Source organism: Marmota marmota, unplaced genomic scaffold (genome assembly GCF_001458135.2).
Source record: "Marmota marmota marmota unplaced genomic scaffold, marMar, whole genome shotgun sequence".
NCBI classification, from domain to species: Eukaryota; Metazoa; Chordata; class Mammalia; order Rodentia; family Sciuridae; genus Marmota; species Marmota marmota.
The window spans coordinates 717091-738432 of NW_025999864.1; the positions used below are offsets into that span (position 1 = coordinate 717091).

Genomic DNA, 21342 nt, shown 5'->3' on the forward strand with positions numbered 1-21342 from the left:
TAATTTAGGTTAGATCAATATTCATGGTTTACATTATTATAACTGCATAAATGCTAGTTATAGCTCAGTCACATTGCATATTCTCTGATTACTCTGACTCTTCTGCATAATATTTTGTTAAATTTGAAGTTAATATTGTGTTCCTTTTTTAACAGTTTTCTATGAACCAATCACTAATTTAACTCCATAGTCTTTACTCTTTCAATCTTCTCTGAATATGTTCATACACTTCACAAATTCTATTTAATCTAGGGGAAATTACAACCTCAAGACTTCTGACCTATTCAAATTTGCATTCTTCTTGCACCATCATCCCAAGGTACTCCTTTGCCTCTACCATTTGCCATTTGCCATATCTTTTACTTTCTGTATTCTATATTTTCTCTTCATTTGATTTAATCTCTAATTTTAGTGGCACACAATCTTCAGCAGCTATCTCAGACAGGTTGTGAGAAAAATACTTTTTTTGAGATTCCTAATATCCAAGAATAAGTGTTAACTTCATGTTCTGTTGATAGTTTTGCTGGGTATAAATTTCTACATTGGAAGTGTTTTTCCCATGAGACACTGCTCCATTGTCTTCTGGGCCTTGGTGCTTTATCAATCTGGCAAGACTCCTATATTCTTATTGTGCCTACATCCATAAAGCTGAGCACTACTGAGGAAAAACACAGGTCAAGAAGTCTGATTCATTAGCAATGTATCATTATCAACATCAATTGGACTCTCAAAAATGCCAGTCCATCCTTTTACAGATAAAAGTGTATTTTAGAACCTCTCAAAAAAGCAAAGTGAAACAGCTTATTTCCTTCAAATCTCTGATAGCTGTACTTTCCCCACACTCATAGCAGAAAACCTTAATTTTTATCTTTTGGGAAAATAAAAGCCCTTAGATGGGAATTTCCTTATATTCTAGAAGTGAAACCTACAAACTGTCTTACATTTGTCTATTCACCTAATGAGCTGTTTTTTTTTTCCTCAGCTTGTGTCTTGGAATCTATTCTGTTCATGTTCTCAAAGTCTTATAGTATCTATTCTTCTTTTTTTGAATAGGCAATTTCTGTTAACTGAATCTTTTCTAATCATCTTTAAACATGCTCAAACCTTCAAAAACCATCAAGTTAACCATTCAACCAACCAACGAAACAATAAACAACAAACAGTACTCCCTCTATCATATTATTTTTAGTTCATGATCTCTCCTTTCATTAACTGTATCTACTTCACCATTCCATTCTTCTTTCTTGCTAAAGTCTTAGTGACCTTAATAAAAATGTTGGCTTCCCTTATAGTACAGATATTCATACTTTAATTTCTGAAACAGATTTTCTCCTGGGCTTATACAACAAGATGTTATTTGTTTTGATTTTCATTCTTCTTTCCGCTGCTTCTGTTTTCTTTCACGTTACACTGAACTCTATTTAACCACTAAATGTCAGAATTTTTAAAAGGCTCTTTCCTTAGTTCTCTTTTTTTTCTGCTTCCCTCAGTCCTACTCACACATAGGGCTAAAGCTGTCACCTATAAGTACATAAAGAACTAACTTCTTTGGCCAAGATCTTTTAACTGAACTCTAAACCCACATATGCAACTACTTACTTGACACATCTTCTTGGAGGTCTCAGTGGTGCCTCATATTCCATATGCCCAATTCAACTCCATGATCTCTCCTTCACAGTATTTCTCTTCCATTATTTCTTGTTTCTTTTTTTTTTAATTTTTTTTATTGGTTGTTGAAAAACATTATAAAGCTCTTGACATATCATATTTCATACATTAGATTCAAGTTGGTTATGAACTCCCAATTTTACCCCAAATACAGATTGCAGAATCACATCGGTTACACATCCACATTTTTATTTTTATTTCTTGTTTCAATTAGTGGCACCCATGTCTCTCTGATTATGTTAGCCAGAGCACTACAGAAATTCTTGACATTACCTTTCCCATCACTCAATATCCAACTTACCACCAATCTAATTGATGATACCATAAAAATATTTGAATGTTTGTCTTTCCATCTTTATCACCTGGATAAGATACCAGCATGATCTAAACCTTTTTTGTTTGTTTGTATGAGGTATTGAATCCAGAGATACTTAACCACTCAGTCACATCTCCAGCCCTTTTAATTTTTTATTTTGAGACAAAAGGTACTCAGAGCCTCGCTAAGTTGCTGAGGCTGACTTTGAATTCACAATCTTTAGCCTCCGGTAGCCTCCGGAGTTGCTGGGATTATAGGCATGTGCCACCATGTTTTTCTTGATAGTGTCTTAATTGGTCCAACTACTTCTATTCTCTCTCTGAATCTGTTCTCCACACCATAATGACAGTCAAGTTTTTAAAATACAAGTTTAAGAACATCATCTTTTACTTAAAGCCTTTGTATAAATTCCTTTTGTTCTAGGGATAAAAACAAAAACTTTTTCATTTGCTCTATAGTGCTCACATGCTCTACCTCTTACTTTCATCACCTTCCTCAGTGAGTACCATCTAATGTCTTGTTTCCAGTCATTCTGATTTCTTTTAGTTCCATAAACTGAGTTATGCATACTGCCTCCTCTGGCTACAGGGTCTTTGCTTGTACTAATTTTGTTGACAGTAAGAATAGCTTACTGGTTAAGTGTAAAGCACCTGAACATAGTAGAGTCTCAATAAACATTTGTCAACAGAAAAGATGGTAAACATCCCTGATGGAAGGCAGTGGGGCTAGTCCTAGACAGACCCTTTTGGTGCTGAAACTAGTGTCTTTCAGAGTAATCAAATAAAAATTAATAAGTCCAGAGAAGGAACACGTGGTAGTAAATGGGAGCAATGAAAGGTGCATCTATTTTCAGTTCATCAGAAGGTCATTCTGAGTAGGAAGTTTCTCTGTTTAACAAGACAGGATTTTGTGGAGATCATGTATTAGACACATGGGCCTGGGTTTGATTCCTGCTGCATTATGTGCTGCTGTATGACCTAAAGTTACATCATTTAACTTTTCATAGTCTATTTTCTCATCTGTAAATTACACTAAAGTACCCCACACAGAGTCAAATCTTATTAACAAGACACTGAACCTGTAAAAATTTTGATCTACCTTAAGCATATTACATGTTTATCCACAGGCCCATGCCAATGATATGGCTTGCCCCACAGGTAAGCCAGTAAGCCTCCCTCCACAGAGTGACAGACTACTATCTCCACCCTCCTCCCAGGAATAAAAAAAATCTTTTATGCTTTTGGTCATAAAACAAAAGAGGGTATGAATCTGTGTGAGGTTGGAAGGAGAGTTCCAAGGGGCACACCTGGTGTAAGGGAGTTGTCTTCTCTTCCCTGGTTCTTCATATCCAAGTTTGAAAGAGGCAGTGGGTGGACTGGCTCTGCAGTTAGGATCAGTGGTTACCGGCCATCAACTGTGAGACTGATCTTGAGAACAGAAAGGAGCCCTCCTTCACTGACCAGACAGCCCTGTCCAGAAGCCAAGTGTATCCAGCTAACCACCACTGTGATCTCCCAGCCTCTTTTCTTCCTTTTTTTTTTTTTGATCTGTTGAGTCCATTCCTTGAGAATTACAAAGAAATATCACGCATTTCTCCTTCCATTCAAGGAAAAAAAAATCCCCTTTCCTAAGAATAAAAAGATTTAAGTCTCTAGTCCACCTCCTTTCTAGTGGGTCACTTTGCTGAGATGAAGACTTTGGGTTTGAACCTTGACTGGAAGAATGTCCATAGTGACATAAGCTGTCCATAATGATGTCTGTGAAAGATGAAAGTCGGTTTTTTTTTTTTCTCTATTTAAGCCTTCTCTCTTCTCACTCCTCCTGTTCAAACTTGTGAGACACACTGGGGCTGTGAGTTTCAGGATGAACTGTGGGTGTTTGAATAGAACAGGAATTGTATACGCACTCCGTGTGCATTTCATGAGTATGCATTGCTTCAATTTGGCATATGTCTGTTTGGAGGAGGACTTTGAGAGTATGTACGGGGCTGGAATTTGTACGTGGAAGTGTAGAAAAGCGGTAGGGTGTAAGTGAAGTGTGTGGATGAGGAACTATATGTGCATTCAAGAATGTGCTGTGCTTGTAGTTGAGTGTTTGAAGAGCTGTGAGAGTACTTGAGCGTGGCAGGCATTATATGTGTAGGCGCAAAAAGTAGTGTGTACGTGTTCTGTGTGTGCGCGCGAGTGTGAGTGAGCGCCGGGGGCCGTCCGCCTGCGCGTCCGCCCGCCCGCCGCGGCTCCCCGTGGGCGGGTCGGGCCAATGAGCGCGCGGCTGCCGGGGCGGCGGGCGGGGAAGGGGCGCCGGGGGCCCAGCGGATGGAGGCTCGGGCGGCGCGGCGCGCTCATTCCGCGCGGGCGTTGCTGGCAGGGGGCGGCGCAGCCACTGGCCCAGGACCCCGGCTGCGACCCGGGGCGGCAGGCGGCGTCCGGGGCTGGGATGCACCGGGGGTTCCGAGGTGGCGGCGTCGGCGGCAGCGTCGGCGGCTGCTGGGGGACGAGCTAGCGCTGCGGCGAGCGGACCCAGTCCAGCCCGGCCGGCGAGTGGAGGCGGCGGCGCAACCCGAGCGGCGGCGGCGGCAGCAGCCGGAGCTTCAGCGCCCCTCGCCCACCATGGCCGCCCAGGGCGAGCCCGGCTACCTGGCGGCACAGTCGGACCCGGGCTCCAACAGTGAGCGCAGCACCGATTCGCCCATGCCCGGGTCCGAGGACGACTTGGTCGCCGGAGCGCCCTTGCACAGCCCCGAGTGGAGCGAAGAGCGCTTCCGCGTGGACAGGAAGAAACTTGAGGCCATGTTACAAGGTAGGCATCCCCCCGCGTCCTTGGACTCCCCGGCTGAGCCCCCTACTCCTTTCCGGACATCTCCGCCCCAGGTCCTGCTATTCGGGCCCACACCCGATTTAGCTTCCCAGCCCCCTCCCCCGCGGGCCGGAGGACACAGGGAATGGGGACCTCGCGGGGCTCCCTACCCTTCCACGCCTCTCAGGTCTCCAGGCACCGGGGCCCTTGGCTAACTTGATGGGCTCAGAAGAGCTGAAGGCCGAGTGTTTGTACAAGCGCGCCCAAGTTGTGATCTAGACTTTGGAGACGGATGCCAACTTGAGCCCGGACACCTGGGCTGTGTCATCCAGACGCACTCGGACCGCCAGAGTGAGCGTGTCTGTCGTCTCACTCCCGGGCCGCCTAGAATTCTAGTTTTGTTTCTTTCTTGCATGTTTCGCTTTCTCCCCCTGTCAGTATCCACTTCCTCCAGCTGAGGGGCCTTCTCTCCCTATTGGGAAACGCTCTGCAGATGTCAAGGCTTAAGACTGGAGCTCCCGCGCCCACCCCCCACCCCCCATCGTCAGGGGCCGGGATCGGGTGAGAGCCACAGCGTGGAGATTGTGTCGGGGCAGTGCCGCTGTGTTTGAGGACAGTGTGTGTTCATCCCCTAACAGGCTTATGAGTTACATTCATTTCATAAAAATCTTACTGTGCTATGAGCGTCTGACTTTGTCTTGCACAACTTGGGTTTTCAATTTTTTTTTTTTTTTTTTAACTCTTTAGTTTCTCTGGGACTTTCCCGGGCAGAAAAAGCTGTAATTATACTGGACAAATTCTGATTTATAATGTGAGGATTTGAGTGAACGCTAAAATCCAAGGTCAATTTGACCTTTCTTAAAAACGTTAATTACTAGCCTACTGGAAGCCACTAGCGTGGCTCAGTTCCCACATCCAAAGAGAGAAATGAGGTAGTTTGAATGACTATCATTGTTAAGATTTGTGGTAGGACCAGGCTTTAGTCTCACTAAGCAATGGTGATGAAGATTCATTCAGTAGCTAGTGTCCTTTTATCACGGGGGTTTGGAACTTTCCAAACTTTCTTTTGTGGTTGTATGCATAACTTACTTTGACTTTATCAGTCAGTATATCGCAGTGTGGGAGCAAGTTAGCCCTTGGTGGTAATCCAGTGGCTTTTTAGAACAATTAAGCAGGTTATTTTAAGAGAGAACAACATGTTTTCCAAAACAATAACTCGGTGGAAACAAATAGCAAGAGTGTTTGGCAGGAGTCTTTGGATGTGCTACAAACAGTCTCCCTTGTCGCTTATATTTATTGATAAACATCCCTAATACTTCTCATGTCTCTCTTTCTCTCAAATTACATAACTTTCTAAGAGAGTTGTTCCTGTGATAAACTGTTCAAATAAGACTATTACCAGGTGGTTTTGGAAAATAAAGCCTCAATTGCATTTCAGTAACTCATTTTGGTAATTTCATTCGTTCCATAGTTCTTTTTTGTCTAGCTTTTGATTATAAAAATATTAAATTTATGTTGTAAAAATATATTGGATTGAATTAAGACCATATATTATGCATCCTTTTCAACAATTTCCAATTTGTTCTCTCCATGAGTTTGGAGTTATGTGAAAAATTTCCAGCCTTTTTCTAATAATAAAATTTTCTCATGTTATATCATGCTTACCTTTTTAACTTGCACAGACAAGTAACAGCAGTCATGTTACCTTCTAGGAAGCCCACATGTATAATCTCAGTTTTAGAAGTGGTTTTTTTTTTTTGAGTTAGTTCATTTTCATTTTGAATACAATGAAATATGGGTGAGGCATTTTTAAAATTTGAAGACTGTCTCCTTTGTAGATATGTTATTTTGACGTCCAATGGTTTAAAATTGCTTTACAGTGATAGTTTGTTTTACAGATACATTTCTTCAGCAACCTATATATAATAAAATATTAACTTAGTGATTTTGAACATAATATTTTGATTAACCTTCCAAAATCACCTATAAATGAATTACCACTTTCATGAATGCCAATTTGAACACATTTGACACTAGAACCCAATGCACAGTGTACATTTTATGATGCATACTTCCCAGTATCAAATTATGTAGAATCACCCTTGTTCAAGGAATGGCTAGTTTCCTGAACCAAATGTAATCAAGTGCCTTATTGCTTATACCAGGTGGTTATAGTAAGTGTGAGCACTAGAGTCACTCAGACCTGGGTTCAAATCCCTACCGAATATTGGGAAAGTTTCTAGACCTCTCCTTGCCCTTAGTTTTCCCATCTGTAAAATGGGGCTAATATTAGAACTTTCTCTTAGGCTTTTGTGAGAATGGAAAGAGATAATGCCTATTAAACTAAAATTTGTTATAGTGATAATAAATCATAAGAGCTTCATAAATATCAGCCATTTTTATTATTTTTAATAGTAAATATTGTATCATGGATTCAAGTGGTTTCTAGTGTCTGCCACAACTTATAAGATATAGCATATACTTTATAAATAGCTGGGAAAAGAAGAATTCTGCAAATTCATAATTGCCGAACCAAAATCGAAAACAAGATAGTAGGAAGTCCGGCAAGTCAACAAATTTGTTAGTTATTTTTGGGCGGAAAACTTTTCATTTGGAAAGGGTCAAGTAGTAATGGTTATATTTGTCTGGTTGAGTTTCTAATTATTGTGAACTTGGGTTGGCTATTTTTCTTTTTACAATAGCCTTCAAATATGTGTGGGTTTTCCATTTTAAGTCTGAATAAGATTGTTGGCCTTTAAGTCTTCAGAGTGTAAATTGGTGATTATAATGCTTGGAATTTGTTTGCAGAAGACTGTCCTGGGGGTAAGTTAATCTTTAATGGTTGTATTTTTATTAGTAGAGAAATTCTTCTACGCAATGGACCAAAAATTCAATGAGGTTAAAATATGGGCAGTAGGGTAGTAGTCAAAGAGATGAAATACCATTCTTGGATGATCACTGAATCCTAAAATAATTGATACCCATAAAAACCACCAGACCGAAAATGGAGGGGGAAAAAAAAAAAGTCACTAGGGTTTTTTTTTTTTTTTTTTGTGTGTGTGTGTGTTTGATTTAATAACTACTTTGGAGCAGCTATGAAGAATGTCTGACATTTTCATTGGAATCTAAATGACACTTATTGATTTTCCCAGGCAATGGTTTTCTAAATGAGAATTTACTTCTGAATGTAATTTAGGTTTTTAATGGGTATGGTCAGCCTTGAAATGAATACCATGGACAGCATTTTTCAGTGATAAAGAAAAATCATTTTTAATTTTTTCAATGCTGATCTTCAAAATTTAGATTTCTTGTTTCTTGTCATATAGTAATGTTGACTCATTTAGGACAATTAAATGTGAGTTATGATATGTAAATGGGAGGGAAAATGTTAGAGAGGAGAGTATGGGAAAAAGTTGGAAGTAATTGGTCAAGAGAGTCAGAGATATAGTCCTGGTGTTTACCAAAGTACTGAGGCAAATACAGAATTTCTGTATTAATGCTTTTTTTTTTAAGATAAAAAATTATGTGTACCATCAAATTAAAAATTTCCACATAAGATTCAGAAGCATAAGCATTTTCATGATTACCAATGCTTTGTGTTTCAGTAGAGAAAGAAGGGAGCATTCACAGGAGCAGGGTTGGGGGTGACTTATTTACATGAATGGTGATTGACATCTGGTGGGTTTTTTAACTGCACTGCTGCTGAAGGCTTTAGAAACCATGTTGCACTTTTACAATACTGGGCAGAACTGGAATCATTTACTATTGCTTGCTTGAGTAGCAGAACAAGCCACCAAAACAGAGGTTGTTATACTCACTGATTAAAAGTATGAGTAGCAATTATATTATCTCTTTAATGCAGCAAACTTTTGTCATATGGTTTGATAAAATATAATAATTTCTTAGATATTGTTGAGAAAGCAGAAAGGAATAGGAAGAGGAAATATTTGAAAATGGGAGAGTATTGGAAGTGAAGATTAAGAGTAAAGCTAAAATGAATAGAGCTTTCCAGCTAGTGCTTGATCAAGGATAGCAGATAAGAATAACAAATCAAGTAACTTTATGAAGCTGGATCAGATCTTGATTAAGTACAAGCTTAAGTGCACAGGGCTGGGTCAGATCTAGATTTGAATTTTTGTGTTACCTTTAAATAGGGAACTTGGGAAAATTTATTACATGCAGCCCCATTTCTAAATGGGGGATATTAGCAATAGTTCTTTTACATCCTGAGTAGTTGGTGACAATTAAGAGGAAAAAGTTGTATATAAAATATCACGGTTCTAGCCATATAGGAAGTGCTTAAAAGTAATTATAACGACAATATTCACTATAAACCATAATTTTCTTAAGCTGAAAATGAAAATCAAATTTCATGGAAAATGAATATAATGATTTTATGATTAATGAACATTAACAGCTGTCTAAATACTTTTATTGGTCTCCCTGGTAGCTGGTAGTGTGTTGAGTGGATTAGCCCTTGTAAAGATAGTTAAATATATAACTGAGTAGGCTTCCCTAGTCGTGACTGTGGAATTGTAGATTTTTCTCAGGATGAGAGGGCTTTTGACCCTCTTCAGTTGTGATTGTTGTTGCTGTGAGTGTCTTTCATTCTTTGAATAGTCCTGAGTCATTCACTTTTGCTATTTTTACTAAAGACAAGCAGCAAAATCAATCATTCTCTCTTCTAGTTGTATGTTGTTCTAAACTTGAGTCATTTATTGGTGCCTACAAAAGATCTTTTTGAAAGAAAATGCTTTGTCTGAACTAAGTTGTTCTATTTGCTCACCTGAAAAGTGGGATAATAATAGTCCCATCATATGGAGATGTGAGCACTGAACAAGAGAATGCACCACGTTAGAATGTTTATCCCAGGGCTGGGCACATGACACTTAGCAAACATTAGTGTAGCTGCAGCAGCACTTTCTCACGTGATAGATAAAGATTTCAAAACACTAGAAAGCAAACACTTGCCAGTTTATTTAATTTTTAAAAAATTGCTCTGAATCCTTTATTTGGGGTGGTGGTGGTGGAGGAGTGCTTGATTTATTATTAAATGAAAGTCTTCCTTTAAAAAATCAGTTTGTTAGGGCAATTAAAGTTGAGTCCCAGAGCAGAATTGAAAGGTAAAGTGCTTTATAGACTAATTGAAAAAACACATCAGACATTATGTAGCTTGGCAGTAAAAATCTTAGGAGCTGCCTGCATGCCTGCCTGGACTGAGGCTCTCACTTTGCCACTGGTGGAGGCCTGTGAAGATGTGATCTGGGCTCATGGGCACAGAGTGAGCACTTGGTAATTGTGCATACTCAGTAATACTATCTTATCTGGGAAGACTCGTGAGGTTTTGGTTAAGTTGATCATTGATCATTCAAACATAGCTAGAGCGGTTTGTTGTATTGATGACTTTTATAGACAGGAATGTATTTGGCTGTGACTAAGAGAAAGCCTAACATGGAGTGGGTGACACAACCCAGGAGTGTACCATCCTCACTTCACAAGAAGTCCGGGGTTAAGGGGTGCAGGCCTTGACAGCTGCTCAAGGGCATGAAGGTGCCTGGCATCTTTTCTCCTTCTCAGCTTCATTATCTTTAGCCTGTGGCTTTTGGCCTCATTTGTGCAATGTGGTTTTGGTTATGTCCAGAGGTACATCTGTGATCTGTTTGGGGAAAAGGGGGAAAAAGAAAAAATAGTTCTCTTTTCAAGATTTTTTTTTCTTTCCATATGACAAAGAATTCTCTCTCCTGGAAGTTATTATATATTTACTTCTTTGGTCATTGTTTGCTGCAAGAGACTCTGGCAGTGTGTCTTTTCCAACCCTCTAGTTGAAGTGGGCAAGCAAGAATGGGGTCAGGGTGGATGCTGGATGTTTGATTTTATAGCTTTGACACAGTGGGCAGAGCAGAGGAGCCTTGTGACCCCAGATTCCAAGTGTGACTGAAGCCCAAGTTTATCTGTTTTGGAGACTTTGGCCTGTCCTGTCAATCCTTACCAATTTAGATTTTCTGGTAATCATACATAGGTAGAACTTTTTTCTTAACACAATCCAGGTGTAAACAGAGGAAACACCTTGGATCATCTAAAGCTGTTTTTACCTTATTATTCCTTTTATCAACAGGACCTAGAACCACTGAGAATTGAAATTATTGTTGGAAACACCCTTGATCATCTAAAGCTGTTTTTACCTTATTATTCCTTTTATCAACAGGACCTAGATCCACTGAAAACTGAAATTATTGTTGTGGTTTTTTGTTGTTGTTGTTTGCTAAACATGTGCCCTGGAAATATCTTTTTTATCTTCATTGTTTTGTCCACATCAAATGTTTTTTCCCCATCAAAAAATTACATAACACAACATAAACGCTTATTTTTACTTTTTTGTTGCTCTGAGATCTCTTTCTTCCTAAGGTATCCTTCCTTTCTGCTACCCATCTCCAGTTTCTTTTGGTAGTAACTGTTTCAGTATAGTTTGAGCTCCTGCTCTTTTGGCTTTATTGATTACTCTAGTGTAATCCGGCCAACAAAGCCAGAGTTTGTTCAGGAGATGAAGTCATTTTTCAGGCAGTTTGATGGGATTATTATCAAGTGTGTGCCATGCTTTGCTATTTGAAACTGTCTAGAATCATAAGCCAATAAAGTATGCCCATTGGCCTATCCTTAGTTTATACCATTCATGTTAAGATAGAGCTCTCACTGAAAAATTCATGAGGTGACAGTAACCATACATATATATTTATTTGTGTAAAATCCTTAATAAACCACCACAGATGAGGCATGATTTTAATACTAATTTTAATGGCTTTTTCAGTGTGTGGAGATGACCTTGGCAAGTAACTTTTGTTGTTATGTTGCAAGAGCCAGCACATTTGATTTTTTTAATCCTACGGTATTAGTGTTTAGGACAGCATGTTAAAACCATCAAGAGAAACACTTTGTGGATGTTATGCATTTATATGTCCCTAAATATGAATCCACTAATAACTGTAGGTGATGAAAGCATTTATATGTGTAGTATTAAATTCTGTTCCCATTTATGATGTTGGCATATGAAAAAATAATGCTCCCTTTTTAGTTGTAATATAGTTTCTCTTGTCACAGTGAGAAAGATAATCATATATTAATCTGAATATTGAGTTTAATATGGACTTTAATGTCATTTCTTGAATAGAAAAGAGGCTAGCCATAGAATTTGAAAATCAGCCATTGCTTTTATTTCACTAATTTGAAAAGTAATACTTATTAAACAGTACTTGAAAATTCACTTTTACAAATGTAAACAAATCAAACAAACAACAATAATAACAACAACAAACCAAAGGTCATCCTGAAGTCCAAAATCTAGCAATAACCCATGATGTTATTTTGTGCAAAATTTTCCTGATCTTTAAAAATATGCTCACATATATTTTCGCAAGACATAATGAGTTCCTACTGTATGTCAGGTGCAGTGTTAAGTTTTGGGGATGCAGGTGAAACCAAGATAAATATGGTCATTACCCTTGTGTGACTTTAATTCTATACTAGGATCATAACTCCTCTGTTTCACTTAGCATTCTACTAGAGGTATTTTCTGTTTCATTAAAGATTATTGAGGAACATGGTTTTAAATATCTACATAATTCCCTTGACATACACTTTGTTTAATGTTATAACAACATAAGAAGACTTTTAGTTGGCCAGATAGTGGGAAGAACCAAATGTTTATATTCATACTGCTCAGGGCTTAGATCCTGGCTTTATAATTTATTAGCCATGTGGCCTGGGACAAATCAATAACTTCTTTGAGCCTCAGTGTCCTCATCTCTAAAATTGGTAAAATTGCTTTTTTTTTTCACTGAAAAATTTAAGTAAGTGTCTTTCTTCTGATTAGCATGTCTGTGGATCAATAGTTCTTAAAAATCATGTGCATAAAAACCACCTTGGTAGTTGGCTTAACAAGGCAAACTGTGGACCTCTCTCAGAAAGTCCAGACTCTCTGTCTGAAGGTGTTGCTGGAAGTGGTGGCAGAGGTCTGCATTTTGGAAAGACTCACGTTAAGTTTGATGTAGGTGGTCCCAGGACCACACTGAGATGTGTTGCTAGGTGGTTAGAGGAAGGTCAGATAATTGAGGTTAAGAAGAGTTATATTCTTTTCTTTCTTTGATTCCCTTTATCCTTGAAACTAGTTCTTTTTTTCGTGTCCTCATACCATCTTGAAGCATTTTAATCCAGGAACATCATTTATTATTGCATGTTGTTTGTAGTAGATTATTGTATGGGTTTGGGAATGACACAAACCTATCTATATTCTTGTGAAGGGGATATAGTGTCTTTATTATTGGACTGTAGACCCAGAATGCATTCAGTTTTCTTACACACTCCCATTAAGTTAGGAATAATAGACAACTAGTTAATATTTCATAAAATATTAAGAAAGCACACACTTTTTATTCTAGGCATTTAAAAAGTGATAAGAAGAGAACTTTTTAAAAAAGGATATTAATCATCTGTAATCTTATTTTTCTGCCTTAAAATATAGTCCTTGGGTTATTTGCATAGAGTTCATATAATTGCTTTTGTGGCTTTAACTACTATTTTTAAGTCAGCATTTTGATTTACTCTATTAAATTTTTTTTGTATTTCTAAGTAGTTTACAGAAATAATATTTTACGGTTGAATAATAATACATTGGATCTAAAATTATTTCTTACAACTGTGGACTGCCTTATAGTGAACATAGTTACATACCTCTCTTCCCCTTTGGAGCTATATGTTGACAAAAAATGTTTGGAGAATATGGGTGTTGAAGAATGATGGGAATTTTGACAGTAGCAGCTGACTTTTAATAAGCACCTAATATGTGTTTCTCTTCTTGGTGCTTTATGCCTGTTCAGTATCTAAGCCTCCAGAACACAATCCATGAAATGCAGATGCTTTTGGGAAAAGCTTTAAACTTATTGAGTTTGGACCCCCTCACCTTTTAAAAAAAAAATTCTGATTGGATCTAGACACCAGTGTTTTTTAGCATTGTTGTAGGGTTTAGGCTCTATATCTACATCATAGGATGGGGCTGCAGTGCAGGTGTAAGAGACAACTGTTCTGAGTTCAGGGGCAGCACTGCTTCTTAAGTCCCCTGCCAAAATGCAGAGGATCCTGGTGGTAGACAGAAGGATGCATTAGAATTCTCAGTGAGAAGATAGACATTCTAAGGCTCTGCCTTCTACTAGGTTTGGTTAAATTTTCTTATTTTCTCCCTTTGTGAAATGAAGATAATAATACCTCTCTCCAGGGTTATTGTTAAGATTATATGATAATGTTTATAAAGTTGGCTTAAAATTGGAGCCCTGTAAGTGATCTGTGTTTTTCAAATTCATCTTGTATTTTTCTCCAGTGTCTAACCCAATGCTGTGAAATAGCTGGACTGTGTTTATAGAATAAATAAATAGGTCTGGATTAAAACCTTTGTCCAATTTTGGTCTAGTGGACCTAGCATTGACCCCATAGAATGGAACTTTAAAGCTAAAGCATGTACTTGGCCTTATGAAACACCAAACAGTTCTGCCTTGTAATTAAAGTAGAGCAGTTCTCCATGTGCAAGATGGTTTTTGTCCATCCTCAGTCTAGGGAATATGTAGAATGTTATACTATTAATGATAGTACATTAGTGTGGCATTTTGAATGCAAAACAGTTCAAGTGAGGTTAATACTAAATAATTTATATCTGTATTTGATCTGGATTAGTGTTAAAATTGAAGTTTGTCAAGCTTGATATAACTTTCAATTTTTTTTTAGCTGCAGACATTGGATGATCTTATTCTTGGAATAACATCTTCGAATATTTGCTTAAATGTGATTTTAAAGTATCTCAGTGAGATAATCCACTCCCCAAAATGAGAGAAGTCTTTTATAAAAGTCAGTTTGTTCTCTGTACTGGGATCGATATTGAGTTATTCTGAGTTAGAAGGAAATAACCCACTTGTCTCAGTAGAGTGGTTGACCACAAGTCAGGGGACTTGAGTTCATGATTCACTCGTGCCACTGACACTTTTACCTGGGACAGCTTTGTAAGGCTTTGGATTAGAAGCCCTTTAATAATCTCTTCCAGCTCTCGTATTCCAAATCTTTTGCTCACTTCTATGTGCATGAGTAGTTTGGGCAGGACTTTGTCTTGCTGTGTCCCCTACACAGGAGCTTTCCCTGTGGATGGGGAAGCTGGTCAAGTGCTGATAGTTGGGAGTGTCTTGGCTGTGGAGGAGCAAGAACTGGCAGGAGGGCTAACCATAGGCTGTTTTCTGACATTTGGCAGTCAGTTTGCAGCACCCTAAATTCTAAATGGTGGATGTTAGCCCAGGTAAGATTTTCCATAATAATTGAGCAGGGGTTACAATGTCAACCACAGTTGACACTTGTTGGTGTTGACATCCTGTGCTAGATGAACAGCAGAGTTTGTATGCTTCCCCAAGTAGCATCTTTTTGTCACTTTTTCCTTCTCCTCTGCCAGCATGTCCAGTTATCAAGCTTCTTGTGCCAGGATTTATATGTGGCAGCTAAACTGCTAGAGTTACACAGCAGGGAAATGTAATAATATTTAGTAGAGCAAAATGCTAATTAAAAATAACGTTATACTCCATGGATGTATCTTATATACACTCTACTGTCATGTATATCTAAAAAAGAACAGCAACAACAAAAAGACATCTATGTGTCCAAATTTCAGGTATTTTCAGAATTCTTTTAATTGATTAAGTATTGAACACTAACACAACATATCTCTTACCTTTCATGGAAGACCACTAAGCTTGTATTGTCTACATTTTGATTTGATCTTTTATTGTATTCTGAGCTTTTTTGGAACTATTTAAAGCACAGTCAGTATTTTGGCAAGATTTTATTGTTTTTTTTTAATTGCTTAATTGGAATGATTTAATTTTAAAAAGTAAGAAAATTACATGTTGAGATTGGCTGCTACAGGAGGAATCATGTAAAGAAATGTTTATTTTAATTTGAGGGAGATTTTTTAAATTAATTTTTCATATAGGAAAGGGAGACCCAATATTATCACAGATCTGTAACATTTTGATAATTTAGTAAAATGTGGTTGGTACTCATATTGTCATCTAAACAGAAATACTGTCTTATATCTATATTTACCATTAGTGAATGGACATCTGGGATGCATTATCTATGTAAATTATATTTGACCAAGTCAAGACAATTAGGATTTGGCAACAAAACATTATAAAAATGGATTTTAATTTAACAGAAATTCTGCACAAATGACTAGCTTTTGAGCTTGTAAAAATTGTCTTCTCAAAAATCATTTGGGAATAGCAAGGCTGTGTACAATGAGAAGTTGTTGGAAAAAGTCATGAGTGTATATTATGGGACTGTAGATGTGAAGGAGGCCTTTTATCTTTAAAAGGAATACAACCTCATGAAAGAAGAAAGCTACTTGCACCCTTCCTCCTCCTCCTCATTTTTTTTATGGTACTGGGGATCAAACCTAGGGCCTGAGGCATGCCAGGCAAACACTCTACTGCTGAACCACATCCCCAGTGCTCCCTACCTGCACTTCTTAACAGAAAACAAAAAAGATACCATAGAGCAAGGCCATACTTACTTAATGTGCATTTTACCTTGGGGTCACCCACCTCCATCCATAAATGCAATAACAGAATAAGAAGAGTCAAATAGGAAGAAGGCAAAGTCAACTCAATGATGCACTATTTATTTTGTTACTGATGTGGGTGTCTGCTACTTCTGGTGTCCCAAGGGCTATGTCTTTAATCCATCCACTAAGGGATTAAAAAGGTAGACATTTGTCTGTCACCTTCCTCTTTGAGGAGATTTGAGGTTTGGCCCCATGGGAACTACCTTCCCTGCATTTCCAGGTTACATATATTTGAGACCAACTGGCCTCCAGAAGCATTCAACAAGTTTCTAGGGAAAGAAGTGAAAAGCACCTCTGGTGTAAGCTTGAGGCATTGTCAGCACAAAGTGGTTTGTTACCTATGTGGAGCTCTTGCTGTAACTTGATTGGAATCAAATATGAAGCACAGTAGAGGGGTGAGATGGTATAGAAAATGGTGTGTCCAGTCAATGTTTTTATATATTTTAAATTAAAAAATTCAGAAAGGGAAAGGTGGATGACTACAGTTGAGTAGACTTTATGATATTACATGAATAAACCTATTTGTAGTCAACAAGTTGGAGGAATAGGAGGCCCTCCCTCTACAAATGAAACAATTTATGAACCAGAAAAGACTATGAACATGCCAGAAATCAGTCATAGAATCACGGTGCTCCAGGAAAACTAAAAACTAAGTGCTGCTGCATTGAAATAGGTAAAAGAAAGTTGTTTCACTTTATTTGGGTCAGTCCCTCTCCCAAGCAAACACAGCTTATGATTGAGAAGAAAGGCACAGTGTGTGGTTTCTCTATTCAGTGTTCTGACTTTTTGAACTACCCAAGAGACTAGTTTCTGTCTTGCCTGATTTGGAGGAACTGGCATACTATGGATATCTAGGGGTGCTTGAGAACAAAAGAAAGCTCAGGGGATTCAGTACCAAATAACCTGTAGTACTGCAGATAGACACCAGAGGGAGCAAAAACCTGCAAGTTCTTATAAAAGAAACTGGAAAACCTGTCTGAAATTACACACATAATCTTAAGAGAAGACACATTCCTCTAAAAGGTTTGTAAATCTCCCAGAATCTCTAACTGGGATGGTTGGTGAATGTCTTTCTCCACATAAAGCCCATGTGAAAGTCTGGTAGTAGTTGTTTTGTTTTTCAGACATAAAAAGCACAACAAAAATAATAAGCTGCATGAAGAAACAGGGAAACATAGCCCAATTAAAGGAACAAAAGAAATCTCCAGAAATTAATCTAAAGTAACAGAGTTCTATGAATTACCTACCAAATAATTACCAAAAACAAAACAAAAACAAAAACACAAAATGTACATTAGCTCAGTTCACTACAAGGGAAAATAGACAATAAACTATGCATAAAGAAAATTAATATCAATAGGAGGGAAATATTGGAGAACAATATTGGCTAGATTATATTGTTATGTCATGTGCATATGTGGACATTTAACAACAGAGCCCATCATTATATATAATTACAATGTACCAATAAAAATTTGGAAAAAGTAATATCAACAATGAGATATAAAATATAAAATAGAAGCAAACAAATTCTGAAACTGAGGATACAATAATAGAATAGAAAAACTGACTTGGGAATCAACAAGTAAGCAGAAGAAAGACAAGTGAAGAAAGTAAGTGAAGTGGAAGACAGGTTATTTGAAATTAGTCATGTGCCACAATGTTTTAGTCAATGATAGATGACATATACAATGCTGGATGCACAAAATTATGGGGGAGCTGAAAAATTCCTCTTGCCTAGTAATGTTGTAGCTATTGCAACATATATTACTCACATGTATTTGGCAGTGATTGTATAAACAAACTTGTGTTAATTGTATAGAAGTATAGAATACTATAGTGATACGGCCACATCAATGTTTATAGCAGCTTAACTCACAGGAGCTAAGCTATGGAACCAACCTCGGTGTCCTTCAACAGGTGAATGGATAAAGAAAATGTGGTGTGTGTGTGTATGTATATATATATATATATATATATATATACACACACATATATATATACACACATACACACACACAATGAAATATTACTCAGCCTTAAAAAAGAATGAAATGATGGCATTTGCAGGTAAATGGATGGATCTGGAGAACATTATGCTAAGTGAAATAAGTTAATCCCCACAAAACCAAATGCCAAATGTTTTCTGTGATATTTGGACACTAGTTCACAATAAGCGGGGGGTGCTAGGAAAGACTAGAGTTACTTTGGATTAGGCAGAGGGAAGTGAAGGGAGGGGGAGGGTTGTAGGTGTAAGAAGGATAATAGAATGAATTGGACATTATTACCCTATGTGCATATATGACTGTGTGACTGGTGTGATTCTACATTGTATACAACCAGAAGAATGAGGTAGTTATACTCCATTTATGTATGATATGTCAAAATGCATTCTACTTTCATGTATACCTAATTAGAATAAATAAAAAAATTAAAAAAAGAAGTATTGCACATATAACTATGTATAGTACATGATCCTTGATATTGATAATAAATAACCATATTACTGGCATATGTACTTAATATACTATGCATTTAATCATTGTTTTAGAGAATATTTCTTCTATTTATAAAAAATTTACTATAAAATGGTATGTTGTGTTATGCTGACACATTTACCATGTCTCTTGATTGCATAAGAGGCCAATTTGAGTGATTCATCTATACTATCTTGTTTACATAAGTACTCTCTAAGATGTTTGCAAAATGACACAGTTTTTAACAGTGCATTTCTCAGAGAGCACTCCTGTTGTTAAATGGTTCATGACTGTGTATGTTAGAGGTAAAAAAAAGAAAGAAAATGAAAAAAAACCCCAAAAACAAAGTCTAAGGGACTTATGAGACACCATCAGATGGAACAATACTGTATATGTGTTATGGAAATTCAGAAGAAGATAGAAAGAATGAAGAAAAGAGCATATTTGAAGCTATAATGGCTGTAACTTCCAAATCTGAGAGGGAAATGGGTATCCAAATTCAAAAAGCTCAGAGAACTGAAACTATGATGAAACCAAAGAAATCTATATTAAAACACATTATTATAAACCTGTCAAAGAGAATCTTGAAAATGGCAAGAGAAAAGCAATTCATGGTGAACAGGGAACTCCTATAACAGTATCAATAGATTTCTCAGCAAAATCATCACAAGACAGAATGGAGTGGGATGATACGTTAAAAGGTCCAAAGAAAACAAACTACCACCTAAGAGTAGCACACAAAGCAAAATCATCTTTCAAAAATGAAGAGTAAGGGGCGAGGTTCTGTCTCAGTGGTGGAGAGAGCTTGCATAGCGTGCGTGAGGCACTGGGTTCGATCCCTGGCACCACGTAAAAGTAAACAAATAAAGGTATTGTATTCATCTACAACTAAAAAATCATTTTAAAAAATGAAGAAGTAAGTCATGACCTTCCTGGATAAACAAAAACTGAAGAGTTCATAATGGCTAGACTTGCTTTGTAAGAATTGATAAAAGAGTCCTTCAAGTGGAAACAAGGGAATGTGAGATAAGAACATGAAAGCATATGGAAATAGAAAGCTCTCTGGTAAAGAAAATACCTATAGATTCACAAAGATGCCAAAAACATGCATTGGAGAAAAGATAGCATCTTCAACAAATGGTGCTGGAAAAACAGGAAATCCATATGCAACAAAATGAAATTAAACCCCTATCTCTCACTATGCACAAAACTCAATTCAAAATGGGTCAAGGACTTAGGAATACAACCAGAGACCTGTGTCTAATAGAAGAAAAAGTAGGCCCTAGTCTCCATCATGTGGGATTAGGCCCCAACTTCCTTAAAAAGACTCCTATAGCGCAAGAATTAAAACCAAGAATCAATAAATGGGATGGACTCAAACTGAAAAGTTTCTTCTCAGCGAAAGAAACAATCTGTGAGGTGAATGGAGAGCCTACATCCTGGGAGCAAAATTTTACCCCTCACACATCAGATGGAGCACTAATCTCTAGGGTATATAAAGAACTGAAGCTAAACACCCAAAAAACAAATAACCTAATCAATAAATGGGCCAAGGACGTGAAAAGATACTTCTCAGAAGATGATATTCAGTCAATCAACAAATATATGAAAAAATGTTCATCATCTCTAGCAATTAGAGAAATACAAATCAAAACCACTCCAAGATTTCATCTCGATATAGAAGGAAGATGGCGGCGAGGGGAGTGCATTGCCCCTGTGTGCTGCTTCACTGTGTGGGAGTATGACAAGTCAGGACGGCTAAAGGATATCTTGTTAGGAATTTCCAGCAATAGTGGGGTGCTCTGGAACCTGGAGGAAGGATTTCCATCGCACGAGGATCGGCTACGGGGACTCAAACGCGAGAGGTTTGTCGCACGGAGGGTAACACTGCTTATTCAGCAAACCGCCCCGCGGCTAGAGTCTGCAGCGCGCGCTGGGATAGAGACGCAGGGTTACAGCGCTGCAGTTTCTGCCAGCCGCGCAAGCACCATACTCAGGGCTGAATTCTGGGTTCGAGACGGGGGAAGGAAGCGGTCCATCTCGGTTCTCCACACCGGTCAGACCACAGAGGAGGCCAGCAGCCACCATGTTGGTAAACTGACGTCACCTTCCCTGTTTTCGACTGACCGCAGCTCATTCAGCCATAGAACAGGTAATTTCAGGCTGCAATTCACCTGCGGCTTGCAGACAGATTGCTAGGGTTCAGCGCCTGGGTGCTTCTTAGAACCTGATCTTATCGGAGCGAACACCGAGCGCGGGGCGGCCGAGTTCCGGCTCCCGGAACCGTCCCGGCCCAGGGCTGCGGAGCCTGCGGAGGCTGCTTCTTGGACCCTGCTCCTATCAGAGCATACACCAAGCACTAAGCAGCCGAATTCTGGCTCCCGGAACTGAGCCCGCGGGGACTGCTTCTTGGAGCTTACACTTATAGGAGCTTACAC

At 38.3% G+C, this 21342-nt stretch overlaps 1 protein-coding gene across 4 annotated transcripts in view; it reads left to right on the forward strand.

The window, feature by feature from the left end:
- Window positions 1-4332: 4332 nt before the first annotated feature.
- Window positions 4333-21342, forward strand: part of Bicc1 (BicC family RNA binding protein 1) — a 284860-nt gene continuing 267850 nt past the window's right edge. For 2 of the 4 annotated variants that reach the window (XM_015504682.2, XM_048813942.1), the window contains exon 1: window positions 4334-4783. In XM_015504682.2, the coding sequence (XP_015360168.2) occupies window positions 4594-4783 (190 nt within the window). In that variant the 5' untranslated portion in view covers window positions 4334-4593. Of the gene's footprint in view, window positions 4784-21342 lie in introns of all 4 variants that reach the window. The other 2 variants (XM_048813939.1, XM_048813945.1) reach the window with 2 other exon arrangements.